Source organism: Bubalus kerabau, chromosome 9 (assembly GCF_029407905.1).
Source record: "Bubalus kerabau isolate K-KA32 ecotype Philippines breed swamp buffalo chromosome 9, PCC_UOA_SB_1v2, whole genome shotgun sequence".
Lineage (NCBI taxonomy): Eukaryota > Metazoa > Chordata > Mammalia > Artiodactyla > Bovidae > Bubalus > Bubalus kerabau.
The window spans coordinates 15,667,255-15,690,803 of NC_073632.1; the positions used below are offsets into that span (position 1 = coordinate 15,667,255).

The following is a 23,549-nucleotide window of genomic DNA, read 5'->3' on the forward strand; positions in this document are numbered from 1 at the left end:
TATGTCTGCACATTTTGTGCTCTGAATGTGCACCACTGAACATCATTGTATGATCCCCGCTGAGAGCAACAGAAACCAAATTAATAAGAAAAACAGTCACAGCCTTAATGAGCATCATCTAATATGGAGGAATAAGTATGTATGTTTTATAGCTCTGATAAACATAATTTGGACTAGAAATTTTCTTTTGACTATACTGAAAGGTTTAATTTGGTCAATTTTGATAACACTGAAAGATTTTAGGTAACATCATTGCTTCTTTTTTAATAGTGGCTAGCATTCAGAAGCTTCCTGCAGCCTCTGTTCTAACAGACATCAACTTCCCAATGAAAGGACGGAAGGGGATGGTTGACTGGGCAAGAAACTCAGAAGACAGGGTGGTCATTCCAAAAAGCATCTTCACTCCTGTGTCATCAAAAGGTAAATATATGAAGCGATTTAGGCCTTGAGCAAAAAATATACGAGTTCAATGCTACACTACCAATTTAGTCTGTAATCATGACCTTACAGTCATTTTGTTACTATAGAAAACTCAATTTGGTGTCGCCTAAAATCTTAATTTACTTGAGTAAAAGATCTATTAAAATGTGTAAAAAAAAAAAAATACAAGTGCAAATTGTAGACCTGCTGATGACATGGTCAGATTTTCAGTGTTAACAGTCCCCCCCAGTGTAAAGCATGCAGCACACTATTTTAAGTTTAGGTATTGAAATAGGTTGTGTTTTCTAGTCCATTAAAAATAAATTATTTCTGCCTCACTTAAAAAAATGGATACATAAAAGCCAATCTAAGAAAAGAATTGAGTTTTAAGACCATCTTAGGTAGCCTCTAAACTGAATGGCCCTTTTCAGTAGTGACACTGGGGTCTCACCTCTTACCTTGGAGGTCTGACATTTTAACTGAGAGCTCCAAAGAGCATAGGCTGTCTCCCCACATCACCTGGAATTTAAGCTCTTTTGCTAAAACTACAGTCACTTCTTGTCTCAGCTTGAAGGAAGGTTGCTTCATGACACAAAACCCACTGAAAACATATCTTCTGGGTCATGATTAACCCATACAGTGTGTGGGCTCAATTGCCCGGCATGGTTAAGAAGGCATTTCTTATTCCTGACTTTGCATCGGTAAATACTGGAATCCCCTTGTAATTAGGAGATTAAAAGTTTTATAGGACATAGTATTTTTCTTGCTGTTTTGCTAATATGTTTAAATTTTATTCTTTCTAGAATTAGATGAATCATCGGTCTTTGTTCTTGGAGCAGTCCTGTACAAAAACTTAGATCTAATTTTGCCCACTCTGAGGTAAGCTACAAAGTAATAAGCTGTTGTAATCTCTGTAAATTATTCCAAAAATGTGATTATAGCTCATTCTATGAAAATAGTCAAACAAGCTTTGGTAATACAAAGGGCTTTTCTTAAATGAAATAGAAAATACCAATTTAATGAACAGCTTATTAGCATATCATGGCATTGCAAAACAAGTAGGAAAGACAATTTTGGTTCCTGATTATAGCCCTGTAATTCTGACTTGCCTTGACTGAGGGAAAAAAAGTAAGAAAAAGAAAACCTCAAGGCTCCATAATAGAATGGATCATTTTAGAATTAATCTGTCTTCTTGCTTTATTTGTACTTAATGTTACTGTTCACCAGCATGACATGAAATTAAAACAGTGTCATGATGGCTGAGAACACACGTTTTGTTCACTGGCACAAGATCTCAATTTGCTTCTAAATAAATATCCAATTACAGTTACATTAAGAAAGAATGCTGTTGTTCAATTAGAGGAGTAATTTTGGAAGAAATCCATTGATTTCTTTCCTCCCAGACATTAAAAAGAAACAATTACAAATAGTAATTCTACCAACATTAATTTATTTGTTCTGCTGTCTTAACTGGTTTATCAGATCGATAAAGAATCCGCCTGCAATGCAGGAGACCCCGGTTTGATTCCTGGGTCTGGAAGATCCGCTGGCGAAGGGATAGGCTACCCGCTCCAGTATTCTTGGGCTGCTCATGTGGCTCAGCTGGTAAAGAATCCGCCAGCAATGCGGGAGACCTGGGTTCAATCCCTGGGTTGGGAAGATATCCTGGAGAAGGGAAAGGCTACCCACTCTAGTATTCTAGCCTGGAGAATCCCATGGACTGAGTCAGAAAGAGTCGGACACAACTGAACGAATTTCACTTTCACTTCACTTTCACAGAAAAAAAAGAAACAAAAACATGGGCTCCCCAGGTGGTGCAGTGGTAAAGAATTCACCTGCTGTGTAGGAGTCCCTGGGTCAGGAAGATCCCCTGGAGGAGGGCACGGCAACCCACTCCAGTATTCTTGCCTGGAAAATCCCCATGGACAGAGGAGCCTGGTGGGCTACAGTCCATGGGGTCGCAAAGAGTCTGACAGGACTGAACTACTGAGCACTCACGCACACGGAAAGCAAGGTGTCCATCTGTCTGGATGATGCTGTCCTCACTCTTGATGACCTGTTTCCTCCAGCAGAGCTCGCAGTGGAAAACTGAGACAAAACTGTATTTTAGTTAAATACAGCCCCAGGGCTGTGAGCACTTCCTCACTCCCATCTGAGTAAAGCACTAAGTTTTTCGAGGGGAGAGACTGCAAATTAATGTGTACATTATACCAGGGGTATAACAAATGGGCTAATAAATAAAAACAATTAGAGTTCAGTCCAGTAGGAATAGACCTCCCAAGAAAGAAACAGCTGCAGTGACTGCAAGATTATTTGGAGAAAATCTATGTGGAGCAAATTGATAGAGTTGGTGTGTCATCCAAGGGGAGGTTTCAACCACAGAGACAACTCAGAAATCTAGCTTTCTTTAACTCTGTTCTTCTCTGGATGGAAATTGGGCTTCCTGAATTTAAATAGGTTTGTGGTTCATTTGGTTCTGCTAATACCTCTTCAAAGCTAATTCTTTCACTTTCAGTTTTTCCACGGGTTTTATTAAAACACATTGGTCTGTACAGTTACTCACAGCTAAAACTAATATGGAGTTACGCTGCCTCTATCTCTGTGTATGATATTTATTTGAGGAGAAAGTTAAAAGATGCTCAAAGTTAGCCCCTTATTTCCATTGGCAGTTTGTTTGTATAAACCTAATCTTGCAAGAATTCTAGATTAGGCACTAACTCAAAATCAGTTGATTTGGGTTTTAATTTCAGTTGAACATAACAAGAAATTTATAAGCTTTTCAGTCACTCAGTCATCATCTGCTTCAGTTCAACTTTAAAATAGAAGCACCTTTATGTGCAACATTCATTCTGTTTGCTGCAGAGGGACATAGTGAATGCAAATGAAATACTCAGTGTGTAATGCTTTAGACTGTGAATTAGTTTCACTGCTACATGTCAAACAGAGTTGCGTTATGGTTGATCTTATTTTGAATAACACCATAGAACTCACTCACCTACACAAAGTCAGATTAGTCTCAGTTCAGTTCAGTTCAGTCACTCAGTCATGTCCGACTCTTTGTGACCCCATGACTCGCAGCACCAACTCCTGGAGTTCACCCAAACTCATGTCCATCGAATCAGTGATGCCATCCAGCCATCTCATCCTCTGTTGTCCCCTTCTCCTCCTGCACCCAATCCCTCCCAGCATCAGAGTCTTTCCCAATGAGTCAATTCTTTGCATGAGGTGGCCAAAGTACTGGAGTTTCAGCTTCAGCATCATTCCCTCCAAAGAAATCCCAGGGCTGATCTCCTTCAGAATGGACTGGTTGGATGCCCTTGCAGTCCAAGGGACTCTCAAGAGTCTTCTCCAACACCATAGTTCCAAAGCATCAATTCTTCAGCACTCAGCTGTCTTCACAGTCCACTTCTCACATCTAAGTTTTAGTCTAACTTTCATAAATTCATAGAGTGAAGGGAATTGGAAATTTATCTAGGGTTTATCTAGATAGTTATCTAGAGTTTGAGGGAACTCCGGGAGTTGGTGGTGGACAGGGAGGCCTGGTGTGCTGTGATTCATGGGGTCGCAAAGAGTCGGACACGACTGAGCAACTGAACTGAACTGAACTGAATGGGCCTTTTTGTAAAAAAAAAAAGAAAAAAAAAAACTTTCAACATTTTTTATATCATGGCAGAAGCAGTGGTCACTTGTGGGAGGATTAATGGCTACATTGTGGGCAGTTTAATGCATAAACTGAAAAAGTCCAGAACTGTACTCCACTGGCGTGACCTGTGACAGAGATTCAGATTAGCCTCTGGGCAAGTCACTGACTGTGTGTAAATCGTTCAGTTGAACTCACTTCAAAAATTCCTTGTCTTTATTTCAGTAAAATTGTATAATTTTGGCATTCTGGCATATTTATTTGAAGTTCTTAATAACCTTTATATAAGAATTGTGACTATGTACACCCACTTACACTTCCTAAGGATAAAGTGATTAGGTAAACGACTATAGGAAGACAATATTCACCTTTAGATTCATTAGATATAATGACCATAGAATGCTTAGGATGAAAGGTTTGTTTAAGCACTGTTTGAAAGGTGAAATATTAGCATTTCCTCCTCATTTTCTTTCATTTCACACTGTACAATGATGAAACCACTAAGCAATCTCAGTTTTGTTTGTTTTTTTCTTTCCAAAAAATTGTTTCAGAAAGTCTAGTGGGTAGAAGAAGCCTTTCAGAAGACAAGAGTGATGCCTTTGTTATATAATCACTCAACAAATATTCACTATGCAACATCCCTCCTCATCCAACTGTCTTAATTCTTTTAAATCTCCTCTATTCTCAGAACTCCCAGAACAGTGCATTATATTTATTATTATAAATAATAAATGCACAAGAAATGTTTACCGGAATAATTGTCTTATATGATAAAATATTCTATATAAAAAGCCAGTTTTTTAAAAATTGAGGTACAAAGAAGTTTAGCGTTTATGTTGTTGTTCAGTCACCCAGTCGTGTCCAAGTCTTTGTGACCCCATGGTCTGCAGCACCCAGGCCCCCTGTCCCTCACCATCTCCCAGTCGTGTCCAAGTCTTTGTGACCCCATGGCCTGCAGCACCCAGGCCCTCTGTCCCTCACCATCTCCCAGTCATGTCCAAGTCTTTGTCACCCCATGGCCTGCAGCACCCAGGCCCCCTGTCTTTCACCATCTCCCAGTTGTGTCCAAGTCTCTGTGACCCCATGGACTGCAGCACCCAGGCCCCCTGTCCCTCACCATCTCCCAGAGTTTGCCCCAGTTCATGTCCATTGCATCAGTGATGCCATCCAGCCGTCTCATCCTCTGATGCCTGCTTCTCCTTCTACCCTCAACCTATTCCAACAGCAGGGTCTTTTCCAGTGAGTCAGCTGTTTGCATCCAATGAGTCGGCTGTTTACACGAAAATATTGGAGCTTCAGTTTCAGCATGAGTCCTTCCAAAGAGTATTCAGGGTTGATCTCCCTTAAGATTGACTGGTTTGATCTCTTTGAAGTTCAAGGGACTTTCAGGAGTCTTTTCCCACACCACAGTTCGAAGGCATCAATTCTTTGGCTTTTTGCCTTCTTTTTATACTATTAAAATATTTTAGGAACAAAGGAATAAAATACATATATTTTGTTGATTCACTGTAAAATTTGACTATGCAATCTGAATCCAAGAGAAAAAGACATATTTTCTTATTCAACATGAAAAATACACAAATTTACTCTATATGTTTAGTTATTATTTATCAGATATTCATGACACATTTTCTTCTGTGATCATTTTACTAATAATTATCTGTTGAATATTTTGAAGCCAAGTTTCCCATACATGGAATAATGTCAGGCTTGCTGTTAAATCTCCAGGAGTTTTGTATTTTAATACAGTATTTTTAAAACAATACTTTGCATAATTGCCCTGGTGCAGACCAAGAAGAACTCGATAATGTTTCGAATAGATATCATTTAGAATTTTGCCTTAATATAAAGACAGCAATAACTTTGCATGTTGACTCTTTCATTTAGATATTCCTCTCTTGCCCTAATATGCCTTCGACTCTTCTTCAAACTGCAACCTCAATTTTACTGTTGGATTGTTTTTCCTTTTACAATTAAGTGGATTCAGATTGTGACTTCATCCGAAGGAAATGTGCTCTACTCAAGTCCAAACTAAGTGAGGGCTATTCTCAGCCTCCCAGTTGTATTCTTCAGAATAATACCTCACAGTAAAAAGCATAGAGCCAGTGCCACAGGCCCTTTAAAGGTTAGTTCTGTCCACAATCTGATTCTGCCAATAGGGGAACTGAGCCCAAGATGTTATGTCCCGAAGGTGGGTGGGTTCTAATCCATCTCAAGTCTTTGGTTTTCCAAAACCATTATCTTTCACTCTCTTGCTGCCTCTGGATGCTCACATATCTATTTCTTTGAGTAGTACAGATTTCTACATTCCTTTGGATACATGTGTATCTTCTGCAGAAAAACTTGAAAGGCCCAGGGGGAGGTAGCCATGCATGGGTACCTCAGAGTGCTAGGGGTCAATTTGGTGGCCCCAGCCAAGGCTATTAACACCAAGGGCTGGACTCTTTCTACCCCTCATGACCACTTTTGAGATTGATCGCTGAAAGCTGACCAGCAAAGGTCAGGGATCCTTTGAGGGTGCTGAGAGCATCCACACAGGCTCTATGCACATTAGGGAACTAATAACCACCCACAGTTCTTACCCTGTTGAGGGTTTAACTGCAGTACATTTTAGTAGGACAATTTGGTAAATCTGGGAGCCTGTAAAAACGCATGATTATCTAATAGAAATTATCTCTAAGGAAGAAAAGTATATCCAAGCATGCATTCAAGCCAAAGAGTTCAAGAAACAGTCGTAATCAACCCATTTTCTAATTCATCTAATAAAGCCAAGTTCCAGCTATATAGGAAAATTACAATACTTTTGAGTATGGGAGTAATGTGTACTTTTCCTCGTAGGATGTATAGATGTGCTGTGCTGTGGTTAGTCGCTCAGTCATGTCTGACTCTTTGTGACCCCATAGACTGGAGCCCACCAGGCTCCTCTATCCATGGGATTCTCCAGGCGAGAATACTGGAGTGGGTTGCCATGTCCTCCTCCAGATGGAAGATGTAGTCCTGCTTTAAAAAAAAGAAAAAATGTGCATAAATGAAGCTATTAATATTCATTATAAAGGACCTAATTAAAATTATATGCAAATTACACTATAGTATTAAAGTGCTAGGAAAAATATGGATAAACCAAACTAACTAACATTTTCATTAGCCAGTAACATGAAAACTATTTTTTCAAAAAGGAAAAAACTTTTCAATAATGCAAAATCACATAAATTTGCTGTCAAGTACACCAACCTAAAAGATAAATCATGCTAACTTTTTTCATATTTAGGAAATAGAGCCCATTTAACTGAACTGAACTGAACTGAGTTCCTAATATTATAGGAATTAAAAGCAAACAAGAATAGCAATGAACCAGAAAATAGTGTAAATAATAGAAAAACAAAAACATAATCACATTTATACCAATACATCTTGAACGTAATAGATCTGAAATACTGAGTTGCACCAAGAACATGTTTTCTTCAGTTTGAGGACCAGATTTTGAACTTTGCCTCTTCATTCTGAGTTTGCAGTGAAATATTGTAGTTTGTAATAGTCTGTATCTTTTAATAATGTCCTATGGTGAGGACATTAATAATTAAAATTATTCATGGGGTAACAAATTTATATGACTCATAAATTATTGTAATATTACAAAGTCAGTATATTATTTTTTTAAAAAAATGAGTTTAATTTGGGCACACTGTTTTAAAGTTAATTTAAACCTCTGATCCCTTAGCTTCATTGTGGATCTAGGTGTTACCTAACCTGAAATTGTCATTTGTTTTCCAAGTTCTAAGTTAGCCCAACTACTTTTAGCAGCCATCAGCTGATTTTAGTATTAAGCATAAGTGAGACTATCACACTAAGTAAAATAAGTCAAAGACAAATATCATATGATATCACTTATATTTGGAATATAAAAAAGTGATAGGGATGAACCTATTTAGAAAACAGAAACAGACTTACAGACATAGAAAACAAATTTATAGTAACCAAAGAGGAAAGGGGAAGAGAAATAAATTAGGAGTTTGGGATTAAGACATACACACTACGTCATATAAAGTAAATAATCAGCAAGGACCTACTATATAACACAGGGAGATATACAATGTACTCTGTACTAATCTATATGGGAAAAGAATCTGAAAATTAATTGGTGTATTTATATGTATAACTGAATCGCTGTGCTGTATACCTGACCTAACACGACATTGTAAATCAGCTATACTTCAATATAAAACTATTTTTTTTTAAGTAAATGTATTTAGCTTAATGATTTCGATGCAGTCTCCATTTCCTGGAATATATGAAATCACCTATTTTATTTTGGTTTTATTTTAATTGAAAAGCTCATTTAAAACAGTTATGAAAGCTTTCAGGTTAGAAGCTGCATGAACTATACTTTTAAAAATAGAAAGAGGCTACAGTAATTTTAATATGTTTACTGCCGGGCTCCAGCCCCAGTGGATCCAGGGAATTCGAAGCAGGGAGAGCCTCGGCGAGGATCAGGAAACAATTGCTTAATTAAACGTTAATTAAGAATGTAAAGAGTGGTTAAATAAGGATAGCTCAATGGAAATTCAGTGGAGAAAAGAGGCTGAATAATTCAGCCAGAAGGTAAGAGAAAGAACGACATGGGGAGACCAAGCTTCGGTGAACAAGGCCCGCACTTTATTTTCCAAAGTAGTTTTTATACCTTAAGTTGTGCATAGGGGATAATGGGGGAAGGGATAGAGTCAGCAATAAGCCAGGCTTTCTTCATATGCAAAAGTTTAGGTGATTTACATCATCTGGCCTGGAGGCCTGTTAACATTTTAAGAGCCTTTGTTCAGAAAAGTTATTTTTCTCTAAAGGTGATTAGTCAGGCGCCACCCTCCAAAAGCATTAGATAAAGTTGTATTCCTATAGGGCAAAGGTGTGGTGGGCTATAACAAGAAAAAGAATTAACTCAAGGGTCCAAGGTTACAAACATTAAAGCTACTGCTTACATTCCTATACACCAATTATATTAATCAATACACTGCCAGGGACACAGTAGGTAAGGGAAACTTAGCAGCAAACATTGGCCCAACAAGTGAAAAACCCTTCACCAATACAATTTCTAATCAATCTTTTAACTGCTCAAAGGACTCTGTATTTAGACAGTTTAGAACATCTCATGCCTCTCACGGTTGGGAGGCTGTGAACAATCACATGTGGCCAGAAGAACCTATTCAGGAGAGAGATGGGGGTGGGGGACAGCCCCCGTAAAGTCAGAGGTGTAGGTGAGAGCACAAAGCAGTAAAGTAGGCAGACTCTGGTTTTGGGGGTAGATGCTCGAGAATTTCCAGGGGGACTCCTGAGGCTCGATCCCACCTTTTCGTATGCCGAGCCTCCTTCCTCATGACCTTTGCCACAGGCGGAGTTCCTCATTAACTCCTTTTTGCTGTACCTTATCTGGCTATATGTTATCCCTTCTACTGATATTTGTTTTGTAACACTGCATTACATTGTTTTAGTGCTAAGTCACTTCAGTCGAGTCTGACTCTTTGTGACCCCATAGGCTGTAGCCCACCAGGTTCCTCTGTCCATAGGATTCTCCAGGCCAGAACACTGGAGTGGCTTGCCATTCCCTCCTCCAGGGGATCTTCCCAACGCAGGATCAGATCTACCTCTCTTATATATCCTGCATTGGCGGGGAGTTCTTTACCACTAATGTCACCTGGAAAGCCCAAAATGTAGTAAAAAACACACACCATTTACCACCTTAACCACTGCAAAGTGTTCAGAATAGTAGTGTTGACTCTATGATACGTATTGTGCAGCAGATTTCTAGAATTTTTTCACTTTGCATATTTCTTACATGGCAACTCCCCTTTGACCTCCTCCTCCTAACCCCTAAAACCACGATTCTACTTTCTGCTTCTGAAAATTTGACTATTTTAGAAAACCTTGTATAAGTGAAATCATACAGTATCTGTCTTTTTGTTACTGGCTTATTTCACTTGGCATGATGTCCTCAAAGCTTATCCATGTTGTAAAATAGGACAGAATTTCCTTCTTTTTTAAGGCTGGATAATGTTCCATCATCTGTATTAACTTCCTTTCTTTATCCATTCATCTGTCAATAGACATTTGGGTTGCCTCCACCTCTTGGCTACTGTGAATAGTAATGCAGTGAACATGGGTGTATCAATATCTATTCAGCATCCTGTTTTCAGTTTTTTAGGATATATAACTAGGAGTGGGATTTCTAGATCATATGGTAATTAAACTTTTGAATTTTGAAGAATCTGTGTACTGTTTTGCATAGCAGCTACACCATTTCACGTTCTCACCAGCAATGCAGAAGGCTTCCCATTTCTCCACAACCTACTCACCGCTTATGATTTTCTGTTTTGTTGACAATGGCCATCCTAATGGATGTTAAGTGATATTTCCTTGTGATTTTGATTTGCCTTTCCATGATAATTAGTGATGGTTGAGTATCTTTGCATATACTTACTGGCCTTTCACATATAAACTTCATAGAGATAATTAAGTCTCTTGTCCATTTCTGAGTCTTATTCTTTGTTTTCACTTTAGAATTTATTTTTATATTCTCAATAATCATTTATCATATATAAATGATAAATATTCTGTCTTATACATATTATAAATATTAATATATTTATAAATATTATAAATATATAAATATTCTGTAAATATTCTGTCTTATTACATACTTGACTTTTCACTCTCACAGCTATTTTCTTTACTATTTTTAACTCTGGTGTAGTATCATATGTCTATTTTAACTTTTACTGCCTGTACTTTTGGTGTCATATCAGAAATCACTGCTAAATTCAATGTCATAAAGCTCTTCTATGTCTTAATCTAGGAGTTTTATTGTTTCAAATTTTATGGTCAACCTTGTCAAGAATAATTAGACCATATATGTGAGGGTTTATTTCTAGGCTCTCTATTCTATTCAACTGATGTTTATGTGTTCTACTGTCTTTATGCCAGTGCCATACTGTTTCGACTTACTATAACCTTATAACATGTTTTGAAATCAAGAAGTATAGTACCTCCAGCTTTCATATTCTTTCTAAAGATTGTTTTGACTATTCAGAATCTTTTCAGATTCCATATGAATTTTAGAATTTTTTTTTCTATTTCTACAAAAAGGTCATTAGGATTTTGATATGGGTTGCATTGATCTGTGGATTGCTTTGGGTATTATGGAAATTTTAACAATATTATGTCTTTCTGTTCATAAACACAGGCTGTCTTTCCATTTGCTCCTATCGTCTTTGATTTCTTTTAACAATGTTTTTTTGGTTTTCAGCATACAATTCTTCACTTCCTTGGTTAAGTTTATTCCTAAGTATTTTATTCTCTTTGATGCTGTTTCAAATGTGATTGCTTTCCTAATTTCCTTTTAGGATTATTCATTGTGGGTGTTGTTGTTTAGTTTGCTAGTTCATGTCCAACTCTTTTGTGACCCCATAAACTGTAGCTTGCCAGGCTCCTCTGTCCATGGGATTTCCCAGGGAAAAATGCTAGAGTGGGTTGCAATTTCCTTCCCCAGGGGATCTTCCCAACCCAGGGATCCTGAATTGGCAGGTGGATTCTTTACCACTAAGACACCAGGAAACCCCCATTGTTAGTGTACATAACTGCAACTGATTTTTGTGTGTTAATTTTACATCTTATACCTTGCTCATGTGTTTATTAGTTCTAAGAGGGTTTTTGTGGAATCTTTAGGGTATTCTACATGTTAAAATCATTTCATATGCAAAGTGAGATAAATTTGTTTCTTCCTTTCCAATTTGGTTGCTTTTTGTTTCTTTTACTTGCCTGATTGTTAGGCTGTTACAGAATCCCCACCTGTTAACAATTCTAGGTTTAGCTTGAATAGAAGTGACAATATATTGCATGTTTGCTTTCTTTTTTTTTTTTTTTAATTTTATTTTATTTTTAAACTTTACATAACTGTATTAGTTTTGCCAAATATCAAAATGAATCTGCCACAGGTATACATGTGTTCCCCATCCTGAACCCTCCTCCCTCCTCCCTCCCCATTCCATCCCTCTGGGTCATCCCAGTGCACCAGCCCCAAGCATCCAGTATCGTGCATCGAACCTGGACTGGCAACTCGTTTCATACATGATATTTTACATGTTTCAATGCCATTCTCCAACTTACAGTGAACAATTTTAGTTTTTCACCATTGGGAGTGATGTTAGCTGAGGGCTTTTCAAATAGCCTTTATTATGTTGAGGTACATTCCTTCTAAACATAATTAGTGAACTTTTTTTTTTTAAGGTTTACATTGATTTTCCTTTTTTTTTTAATTTTTAAAATTTTTAATTAAATTAATTAATTTACTTTAATTGGAGGCTAAGTACTTTACAATACTGTAGTGATTTTGCCATACATTGACATGAATCAGCCATGGGTGTACATGTGTTCCACATCCTGAACCCCCCTCCCACCTCCCACCCCATCTCATCCCTCTGGGTCATCCCAGTGCACTAGCCCCGAGCACCCTGTATCATACATCAAACCTGGACTGGTGATCTGTTTCACATATGATAATATACATGTTTTAATGCTATTCTCTCAAAACATCTCACCCCCACCTTCTCCTACAGAGTCCAAAAGACTGTTCTATACATCTGTGTCTCTTTTGCTGTCTCACATATAGGGTCATCATTACCATCTTTCTAAATTCCATATATATGCATTAGTATACTGTATTTGTGTTTTTCTTTCTAACTTACTTCATTCTGTATAATAGGCTCCAGTTTGATCCACCTCATTAGAACTGATTCAAATGCATTCTTTTTAATGGCTGAGTAATATTCCATTGTATATATGTACCAGAGCTTTCTTATCCATTTGTCTGCCAATAAACATCAATATTGCTTCCATGTCCTGGCTATTATAAACAGTGCTGTGATGAACATTGGGGTACATGTGTCTCTTTCAATTCTGGTTTCCTTGGTGTGTATGCCCAGCATTGGGATTGCTGGGTCATATGGCAGTTCTATTTCCAGTTTTTTATCATGATACAATATTGAAATTTTCAATTGAATTTTCTGCATCAGTTGAGATGATCATGTAGTTTTTGTTCTTTCAATTATTATTGTTGTACAGTCACTCAGTCATGTCCTATTCTGCAATCCCATGGACTGCAGCACACCAGACTTCCTTTTCCTTCACCATCTCAGAACTTGCTCAAACTCATGTCCATAGAGTTGGTGATGCCATACAACTATCTCTTCCTCTGTCGTCCTTCTCCAGCTGCCTCAATCTTTCTCAGCATCAGGGTGTTTTCTAATCAGTCAACTCTTTGCATTAGGTGGCTAAAGTATTCGAGCTTCAGTTTCAGCATCAGTCCTTCCAATGAATATTTAGGACTAATTTCCTTTAGGATGGACTGGTTTGATCTCCTGCTTTCTAAGGGACTCTCAAGAGTCTTCTCCAGCACCATAGTTGGAAGGCATCAGTTCTTTGCTCAGCCTTTTTTATTGTCCCACTCTTACATCCATACATGACTACTGGAAAATCATAGCTTTGACTGTATGGACTTTTGTGGGCCAAATAATGTCTCTTCTTTTTAATATGCTGTCTAGGTTTGTCATAACTTTTCTTCCAAGGAGCCAGCATCTTTTAATTTCACAGCTGCAGTCACCATCCACATTGATTTTGAAACAAAAGAAAATAAAGTCTGTCATTGTTTCCATTGTTTCCCCATCTATTTTCCATGAAGTGATGGGACCAGATGCCATGATCTTAGTTTTCTGAATGTTGAGTTTTGAGCCAACTTTTTCACCCTCCTCTTTCACTTTCATCAAGAGGCTCATTAATTCCTCTTCACTTTCTGCCATAAGGGTGGTGTCATCTGCATATCTGAGGTTATGATATTTCTCCTGGCAATCTTGATTCTAGCTTGTGATTCATACAGCCTGACATTTCTCATGATGTACTCTGCATATAACTTAAATAAGCAGGGTGATAATATACAGACTTGACATACTCCTTTCGCAATTTTGAACCAGTCCATTGTTCCATATCCGGTTCTAACTGTTGCTTCTTGACCTGCCTAAAGATTTCTTAGGAGGTGGGTAAGGTGGTCTGGTGTTCCCATCTGTTTAAGAATTTTCCACAGTTTTTTGTGATCCACACAGTCAAAGGCTTTGGCATAGTCAGTAGAACAGAAGTTAATATTTTTCTGGAATTCTCTTGTTTTTTTCTTTGATACAATGGATGTTGGCAATTTGATCTCGGGTTCCTTTGCCTTTTGTAAATCTAGCTTGAACATCTGGAAGTTCTTGGTTCACGTACTGTTGAAGCCTGGCTTGGAGAATTTTGAGCATTACTTTGCTAGCATGTGAGATGAATGCAATTGTGCAGGAGTTTGAACATTCTTTGGCATTGCCTTTCTTTGGAATTGGAATGAAAACCGCCTTTTTTCAGTTCTGTGGCAACTGCTGAGTTTTCCATATTTGCTGGCATATTGAGTACAGCACTTTCACAGCATCATCTTTTAGAATTTCAAATAGCTTAGCTGTAATTCTATCACCTCCACTAGCTTTGTTCATAGTGATGCTTTCTAAGGCCCACTTGATTCACATTCCAGTATGTGTGGCTCTAGGTGAGTGATTACACCATCATGGAAATCTGGTCATTAAGGTCTTTTTTGTATAGTTCTTCTATGTATTCTTGCTACCACTTAATATCTTCTGCTTCTGTTAGGTCCATACCATTTCTGTGCTTTATTGTGTCCATCTTTGCATGAAATGTTCCCTTGGTATCTCTAATCTCTTTGAAGGGATCTCTAGTCTTTCCCATTCTATTGTTTTTCTCTATTTCTTTGCATTGATTATGGAGGAAGGCTTTCTTACCTCTCCTGCTGTTCTGTGGAACTCTGCATTCAAATGGGTATATATTTCCTTTTCTCCTTTGCCTTTTGCCCTTCTTCTTTACTCAGCACTTTGTAAGACCTCCTCAAACAACCATTTTGCCTTTTTTCGTTTCTTTTTCTTGGGAATGGTTTTGATCACAGCCTCTTGTACACTGTTATGAACATCCGTCCATAGTTCTGTCTATCAGATCTAATCCTTTGAATCTATTTGTCACTTTCACTGTATAATCGTAAGGGATTTGATTTAGGTCATGCCTGAATGGTCTAGTTGTTTTCCCTACTTTCTTCAATTGAAGTCTGAATTTTGTAATAAGGAGTTCGTGATCTGAGCCACAGTCAGCTCCCAGTCTTATTTTTGCTGACTGTATAGAGCTTCTCCATCCTCAGCTGCAAAGAATATAATCCATCTGATTTCAGTATTTACCATCTGGTGATGTCCGTGTGTAGAGTTTTCTCTTGTGTTGTTGGAAGAGGGTGTTTTCTATGACCAGTGCATTCTCTTGGCAAAACTCTGTTAGCCTTTGGCCTGCTTCGTTTCATACTCCCCACACCAAAGTTACCTGTTACTCCACGTGTCTCTTGACTTTCCTACTTTTGCATTCCAATCCCCTATGATGAAAAGGACATCTTCTTTTGGTGTTAGTTGTAGAAGGTCTTGTAGGTCTTCATAGAACCATTGAACTTCGTCTTCTTTGACTTTATTGGTTTGGGCATAGCCTTGTATCACTGTGATGTTGAATGGTTTGCCTTGGAAACAGATCATTCTGTCATTTTTGAGATTGCACCCAAGTACTGCATTTTGGACTCTTGTTGACTACAAGGGCCACTCCATTTCTTCTAAGGGCTTCTTGCCCATAGTAGTAGATTTAATTTTCATCTGAATTAAATTCACCGATTCTGGTCCATTTTAGTTCACTGATTCCTAAAATGTTGATGTTCACACTTGTCATCTCATGTTTGACCACTTCCAATTTACCCTGATTCATGGACCTAACATTCCACGTTCCTATGCAATATTGTTCTTTATGGCATCAGACTTTACTTCCATCACCAGTCACATCCACAACGGGGTGTTGTTTTGCTTTGGCTCTGTTTCTTCATTCTTTCTGGTGTGATTTCTCCACTCTTCTCCAGTAGCATATTAGGCACCTACTGACCTGGGGAGTTCCTCTTTCAGTGTCATATCCTTTTGCCTTTTCATATTGTTGGGTGAGTGGTTTAATTTCCTCGGTTCTGTTGCACTGCAACAAAGATTTGAAATGGTGGACCACTGTTACAGCTTTTTTATGGCTCAGAGCTTTATTCGGCAAGCAAAGGATAGTACGTCTCCAAGGCTTGAGGGCGGGTCAACCCCAAAGGAGAGGCCTCAACCTGACTTGGCTCCCTCTGTTATAAGTTTGTTTTTCCTTCCCCTTCTCTTGCTCTCTGCAAATTAGGGTTAGCCAGGAAGGGGGTGTGTTTGTTTCATCTGAGTTTCTCATTCCAGTTCATGGATTTTCTTTTGTTCCCTTTTCACATGCTTTTCCCTGTGTCTTTTAGCTACTGCCATTTTGGATTCCTTTTTCGTATTCTAACTACCTACCAATACTGTTCATGGGGTTCTCAAGGGAAAAATACTGAAGTGGTTTGGCATTCCATTCTCTAGTGGACCATGCTTTGTCAGAACTCTCCACCATGACCTGTTCATTTTGGATGGCCCTACATAGCATGGCTCATAGTTGCTTTGAGTTAGACATGCCGTGATCGATGTGATCAGTTTGGTTACTTTTCTGTGACTGTGGTTTTCATTCTGTCTGCCCTTTGAAGGATAAGGATAAGAGGCTTGTGGAAACTTCCTGATGGGAGAGACTGGCTATTGGGTAATCTGGGTCTTGCTCTGATCTGGGGCAGGGGTTGGGGGGGACGGGGGAGGCATGCTCAGTAAATCTTTAGTCTAATTTTCTGTTGATGGGCAGGGCTGTGTTCCCCCCCGGGAGTTAGGCCTGAGACCAAACTATGATAGGTGACCTCCTTCAAAAGAATTTATGCCAGCACTCCCCACAACCCCAAGGACTGTTGTATCCAGTGCCCCTGACCCTATGGCAGGCCACTGTCAGCCCACACCTCCACCAGAGACTCCTGGATGCTCACAGGCAAGTCTGGCTCAGTCTCTTGTGGGGTCACTACTCCTTTCTCCTTGGTCCTGATGCACAGGTTTTGTTTGTGCTTTCCAAGAGTCTGTTTCCCCAGTCCTGTGGGCGTTCTATAATCAAATTCCACTGGCCTCAAAAGTCAAATTCCCTGGGGGTTCTCAGTCCCTTTGCCAGATCCCCAGGTTGAGGAATCTGTTGTGGGCCCTAGAACTTTTAGAATAGTGTGAGAACTTCTTTTTAGGTACATATATTATAATTGTTATATATCCTCCTGGTGAATTGACCCTTTTATCATTAACTAATGTTATTCTTTGTCTCTTATTATAGTTTTTGCTTAAAGTCTGTTTTGTCTCTTATAGTTTTTACTTAAAGTCTGTTTTGTCGATAGAAATATATCCATTCTTGCTCTCTGTTGGTTACCATCTCTAAGGAGTATTATTTTACATCTTTAACTTTCAGCCTGTCTATGACCTTATACCTAAAGTGAGTCTCTTGTAAAGAGCTGCATTGCATTTTGTTCTCACTTTTTTACTCTCTTTAAGATATGTTTCATGAACCCTATGCACTTTAAGCCTTTTTAATAATGTGAAGAATAACTTGAGCCTTCTTTGAATAAAGAACTCTACACATTTTAAAATGTTTCAGGTTCTGACTAGCACAAATCTCAAGGACAAGAAAGAACTTTATTACTTTAGTCATGAAATCCATTTAGCGGTAAGATCTGCTTTTCCAGCAGTGAATACAAATGTGAACCCAGCCAGGAGGCATTAGTAGATCACAAAGTCTGACATGACACACGAGGAGCCAGCTATTCACTTATGCAAACTAGAATAAGTTGATGGAATAAATTAATTTTGTACACTGCATATTTTTTAAAAGCAACTATTGAATAATGTGTATTTGCTTGCTTTTCCTTCACTAAATATTTGGATACTGTGATACTGACATTATTTTTTAAAACTTGGCCAAAAGTTTAATATTTTTTGGTATATTATCAGTGTCATTCAAATATGTGTTATCACTAAAATGTGGCAAACGTAATGTACTCAGGATACATAAATACTGGATACTAATATTGTCCTCCTTGAACTAAAATCTTATGGAAGGAGACATGCATAGTATCAGTGGATGCTGTGATAGAGCCAGTACATATTAGTGACACAAAATGAAGGGGGTACTCACATAAGTGTGATGAGACCATCCAACTGCATAAATACATTAATGCATATCCCTTCCCAAATGTATTCTAAATAAAGTTATTACACATCTGAACACACAGTTTCTCTCCCTGCTACACATACACAGTTTAGTTCAGTCGCTCAGTCGTGTCTGACTCTTTGTGACCCCATGAACTGCAGCACGCCAGGCCTCCCTGTCCATCACCAACTCCCAGAGTTTACTCGAACTCATGTCCATTGAGTTGGTGATGTCATCCAACCATCTCATCCCCTGTCGTCCCCTTCTCCTCCTGCCCTCAATCTTTCCCAGCATCAGAGTCTTTTCAAATGAGTCAGCTCTTCGCATCAGGTGGCCCAAGTATTGGAGTTTCAGGTTCAGCATCAGTCCTTCCAATGAACACCCAGGACTGGTCTCCTTTAGAATGGACTGGTTGGATCTCCTTGCAGTCCAAGGGACTCACAAGAGTCTTCCTCAACACCACAGTTCAGAAGCATCAATTCTTCAGTGCTCAGCTTTCTTTATAGTCCAACTCTCACATCCATACATGACCACTGGAAAAATCACAGCCTTGACTAGACGGACCTTTGTTGGCAAAGTAATGTCTCTGCTTTTTAATATGCTATCTAGGTTGGTCATAACTTTCCTTCCAAGGAGCAAGTGTCTTTTAATTTCATGACTGTAGTCACCATCTGCAGTGATTTTGGAGCCCAAGAAAGTAAAGTCAGCCACTGTTTCTTTGCTATGAAGTGATTGGACCAGATGCCATGATCTGAGTTTTCTGAATGTTGAGCTTTAATCCAACTTTTCACTCTCTTCTTCAACTTTCATCAAGAGGCTTTTTAGTTCTTCTTCACTTTCTGCCATAAGGGTTGTGTCATCTGCATATCTGAGATTATTGATATTTCTCCTGGCAATCTTGAGTCCAGCTTGTGCTTCATCCAGCCCAGCGTTTCTCATGATGTACTCTGCATATAAGTTACCCTAACTCAGACACACATACTTACCAAAAACCATAAGATGGAATTAATCTTCTAGGAACCTTCTCCACCAGGCTGATTGAACAACAGACTAAATACCCTACAGAAAGTAGCTTATCTAAACTTGGTTCTCCACAGCCCAGTTTCCTGAGGCTAAAATCTCCCCAGGCCCAAACACAAACAGAACTTCATAAATATCTTAACAAAGTATAAATTCCTACTTGGAATCCTCACATCTGTATATTCCAATAAATTATTCACTTATACATCTTCTAAAATAATACAGTTTCTGTATAATATCATTTTAACAGTTGTTAAAATTAACATTTTATAATCTTTTGGTTTTATTTATAGCAGGAAAACAGGATTATAAACAAGACCAGAATAAAGGAGTAGACTGAATTTGAGTAATGTGTAAATATTTTTGTTTCAGGTAAACATCCTGAACTGAAATATATTCATTCCTGAGAAGGAAACTTGTGTCTGTGTCCTAGGGCTGTCCTGGGGGAGAAATCTCCATATTTTATTGTTTTCTTTCTGGTGGTGGCACACGAGCATTTTCCCCAACTTCAAGTGTTTTATACACACACACACACAGACACACACACTCATATGTATGACGAGATATATATGTATATATTGTTTCTGGGAATCCTGTCAGATCTTCTAATATAATTAATCACCTGGCATCAACTCACAATTAATTCCATCTACTCTCATTTGGTCCCCTGATCACTTCTGCTCATGAAAAAAACAGGAAAAAGTCAGTTTGCAAAGGAAGTTTGGCTTACTTCTATATCCTTCTCAATATATCTTATCTTCAATTGATTCATTAATATTAAATGAAATAAATAACAGTGAACCAGCCTTCTTTGTTTGCAAACACACTCCTCTGAAGAATATTAAAAACAATTTTTTTTTTTTTTTTTTTTACTATTTGTTGTTAGACTGGATACAATGAAACTTCCTGAGTGTTTAAGAATTTTGTTATTTGACATTGCTAAATACATGAGAGATGGGTTAAAATGTTATCCCACTCAGAATTTGTTTATAGTCTCTCTGCTACTAAATATTCTACTAAATATTCCTCCAAGTGTAGTATACTTGTTTTTTTTTTTGTTGTTTGTTTTTTTTTTTTCTGGTGAAATCTTGTGGCAAAGATTATCTCATTAGAGAAATGATTTTCACAAAGAATGTGAGGTTCAACATGATTCTACAATATTGGAATTATATGACTTTGATGATACAGACATTTTAGAAAACCATATGGCAGTAACTTAAAAAATTAAACATGCTTTTACCACATGAGCAAGCAATTCTAATCATACTCAAGAATGTGAAAATATGTGTCATCCAGAATGTATGCATACCAGTTATTCATAATAGGCAAATATGGAATAGCTACTCAAAATCATAAAAGCTAAAAATCAGAAGCATCCTAAATGTTGCTCATTGAAATGATGAGTAGATCAGAAATTGCATGTCATGAAATGCTGCTTAGCTATAAAGAGAAACAGGATGGATGCATCTCAGAAGCATTATGGTATGTGAATTAAATCAAACACACATGTGTATGTACTGTATGATTTTATTTAAATGAAATTCTCAAAAGGCATAATTATAATGACAACCTGTCTGTGGTTTCCTGGAACCATGGACATGGGAAAGGATCAAGTATAAAGAGTCTTAAGGAAACTGGAGGGTTGTCTGGATTTGCTGGTACAGTTACCGAAAGCTTTTGACTACTGACTTAAAACTGATGAATTTTATTAACTATAAATATTGCCTTAAACAACAAAAAAAGATGGAAAAATTAAGTGAGTTTGTCTTGACACCTGTTATGAGTTCCCCAGAATAGTAAATGATCTATGGAAGAACAGGTGCTTTATTTTAAATCAAGAAGGAAGGAATATATACATCTTCAAATAGCTCAAATACAATAAAATCTTTAAATTTCTATATAATAGAAGGTGTAAAACACTTTATACCTGTTGGATAAAAACATGTGCAAGAAACATCTGGTTCAGTTTTATAGGTTTATACTTATAGGTATTTTTTTGTAGCTTATAAATATAATTATTTTGAAAACTTCTTTGTGAGTGAACTATATTGGTGAGATATTTCAAAATGCAAATGTGTTCCTTATATCTAGCATATTGAGATATAGAAGTGGCCTGAAAATATGTTTTGTTGAAATAAATGATAGTCAGTAATTAACAACATTTATTTATATTTAAATTCTACTTGTTTTCATTCTATACTACTTACCAGTCATTCATCTTAATGAATTTTGAAAAAGTTTTAAAAAATGCAAAGACAGCACTTTGCAAGAAAAGTATCTGGTCTCCTGGATAGCAAAACTGTTAAGTCCACCTCGAGATAAATGGATTATATTCGTTTAAAGATTGCCTGAAGGTTTGAATTCACAATGCATCTATCTCACAGGTGAATCAGATTTAAGTAATCGAAAGCTTGTCGGCGCTATAGCTTTTCTATCTTTCCTGCATTTAAAATGGTAACAGTCAGCAATAGCTTTTTCCCTCTAAAGCTTTCTAGTTCCAGGTAGGGTATATTTATAATAAGAAATCAACTATATCTTTCCATGAATACTACTTCAGGATCATGTTTTAAATCTGTTCGTGCAGTTTCTATGTCTTTGCCTAGATACATTTATTAAAAGTATCATCACAACATGTACTGAGCATACGAATTAATATTCCTTTTCAATCCTTTCTCCTTTTAATCATAATTATTCTGTTTCAGAAATTATACTGTCGTCAATTCCAAAATCATCGTGGTCACCATAAGGCCTGAACCCAAAACGACGGATTCATTCCTGGAGATAGAGCTAGCTCATTTGGCTAATGTAAGTATCGTTCATTTAGCTTTGAGTTTCTTATAGAATTGACCTTTTAAAGAGGTTAATAGTCATTCTGTGGACTAATGAGACCAGAACACATTTTCTAAACTCTTCAGAGTTGCAAATGAATTTATCTCTTATGAAGATATGTGTTATATAGAAACAAGATGACATATTATCCTATGTTTTTGTTCATAACAGAACTCTCAGGTTCTCCAATATAGTACTTAATAGTTTGTCAGTGCCTACATCTTTATTGGGCTCTAAGCTAGGCAATGGGGGATGTCAAGATGGGAACCAATCTCGCCCCTGGTGAGGAAGACTACGATTTAAGATGCATGCAGCAGCAGAAGCTACAGACATAATGCAAAGGGGAGTGCTGTCCTGCAGGGTACCCCAGGGTTGGAGAGTGGGTGGAGTGGCTTTTTAATATTCTACACTCAGGATCAGAAGAGGCTCCTTGTAATTACCTGGGTGTTGCAGTGATCAAAATCCAAATCTTCCATCCAGAATGATAAGAATTCATCCAAATGCAAATGAAATTCTTCAGATCTTGTTTAGGCAATAGACAGAAATTTAAACCATATACTTATCCTTTATACATTCACCTCAAATACCTAACTCATTGATTTAAGGGGCAAAGAAAGTGATTCCTATTAAGGCTTTCTTAATTATGCTTTTACAATGCCTGTGTTCAAGTAAGACAATCTCCTATGTTGCACATACATAGTTCTTTTTTTTTTATTACTCCTTGCACATTTTCTATGAACTTGGCTTTTACATACAGTTAATGAAAGCACAGAGTGATTGTCATTTTCCCAAAGTGAATGACATAATGAAATTTATTCCCACATCCTTTAGTTATAAAACCTGTACTTTTCCTAGTATTTTATAATTTCTGATATTAAAGAACTCAGATACATTTTATTAAAAAATGACAATCATCTTTCCTATAAACCAGTTTTTAAAAAGCTGTTCTGGCTTCTTAGATTGTTTAATGTAAACCTCACATCTCTCAGCACTGATTTTTAAACATTATGATTAATATTTTAACTATCAGGTCTTTTCACACTTTTGCCAAAATGTGTCCATACTGGTTCTAACTTTGACAATGTGTCTTATTTCTATTATATGTACTTCTTCATAACTTATAATGGCTCTAATATCACTACTGAATGGAAAACTAAGAGTTTCTTTCAACATTACTTTTGAATAAGGAAATTGTTCCTTTGCTTGTTCCACATGTATTATAAAATATTTGTTTACATATTTGTTTGTATATATATTTTTATCATGGTAATGTCTATTGAGTTATAAGCATTGGTGAAGAATATTAAGAGATATTAATTGCCTGCATTGCTCCCTTTTTCTTAGGGAGAAAACACTTCTCTAAATGAGCATTCACAAAACTTTCCAAAATAAAGATTAAATCACTATTGAGAATTCAAAGAACATGTTAATTAAA

The 23,549-nt window shown here is 37.4% G+C and overlaps 1 protein-coding gene across 4 annotated transcripts in view; it reads left to right on the forward strand.

Annotated features, from left to right (window-relative positions):
• Positions 1 to 23,549, forward strand: part of ADGRB3 (adhesion G protein-coupled receptor B3) — an 884,916-nt gene that overhangs the window by 480,106 nt on the left and 381,261 nt on the right. For all 4 annotated transcript variants that reach the window (XM_055534757.1, XM_055534756.1, XM_055534759.1 and 1 more), the window contains 3 exons: positions 271 to 420; positions 1,224 to 1,299; positions 21,988 to 22,090. In XM_055534757.1, coding sequence (XP_055390732.1) covers positions 271 to 420; positions 1,224 to 1,299; positions 21,988 to 22,090 — 329 coding nt within the window. The remainder of the gene's footprint in view (positions 1 to 270; positions 421 to 1,223; positions 1,300 to 21,987; positions 22,091 to 23,549) is intronic.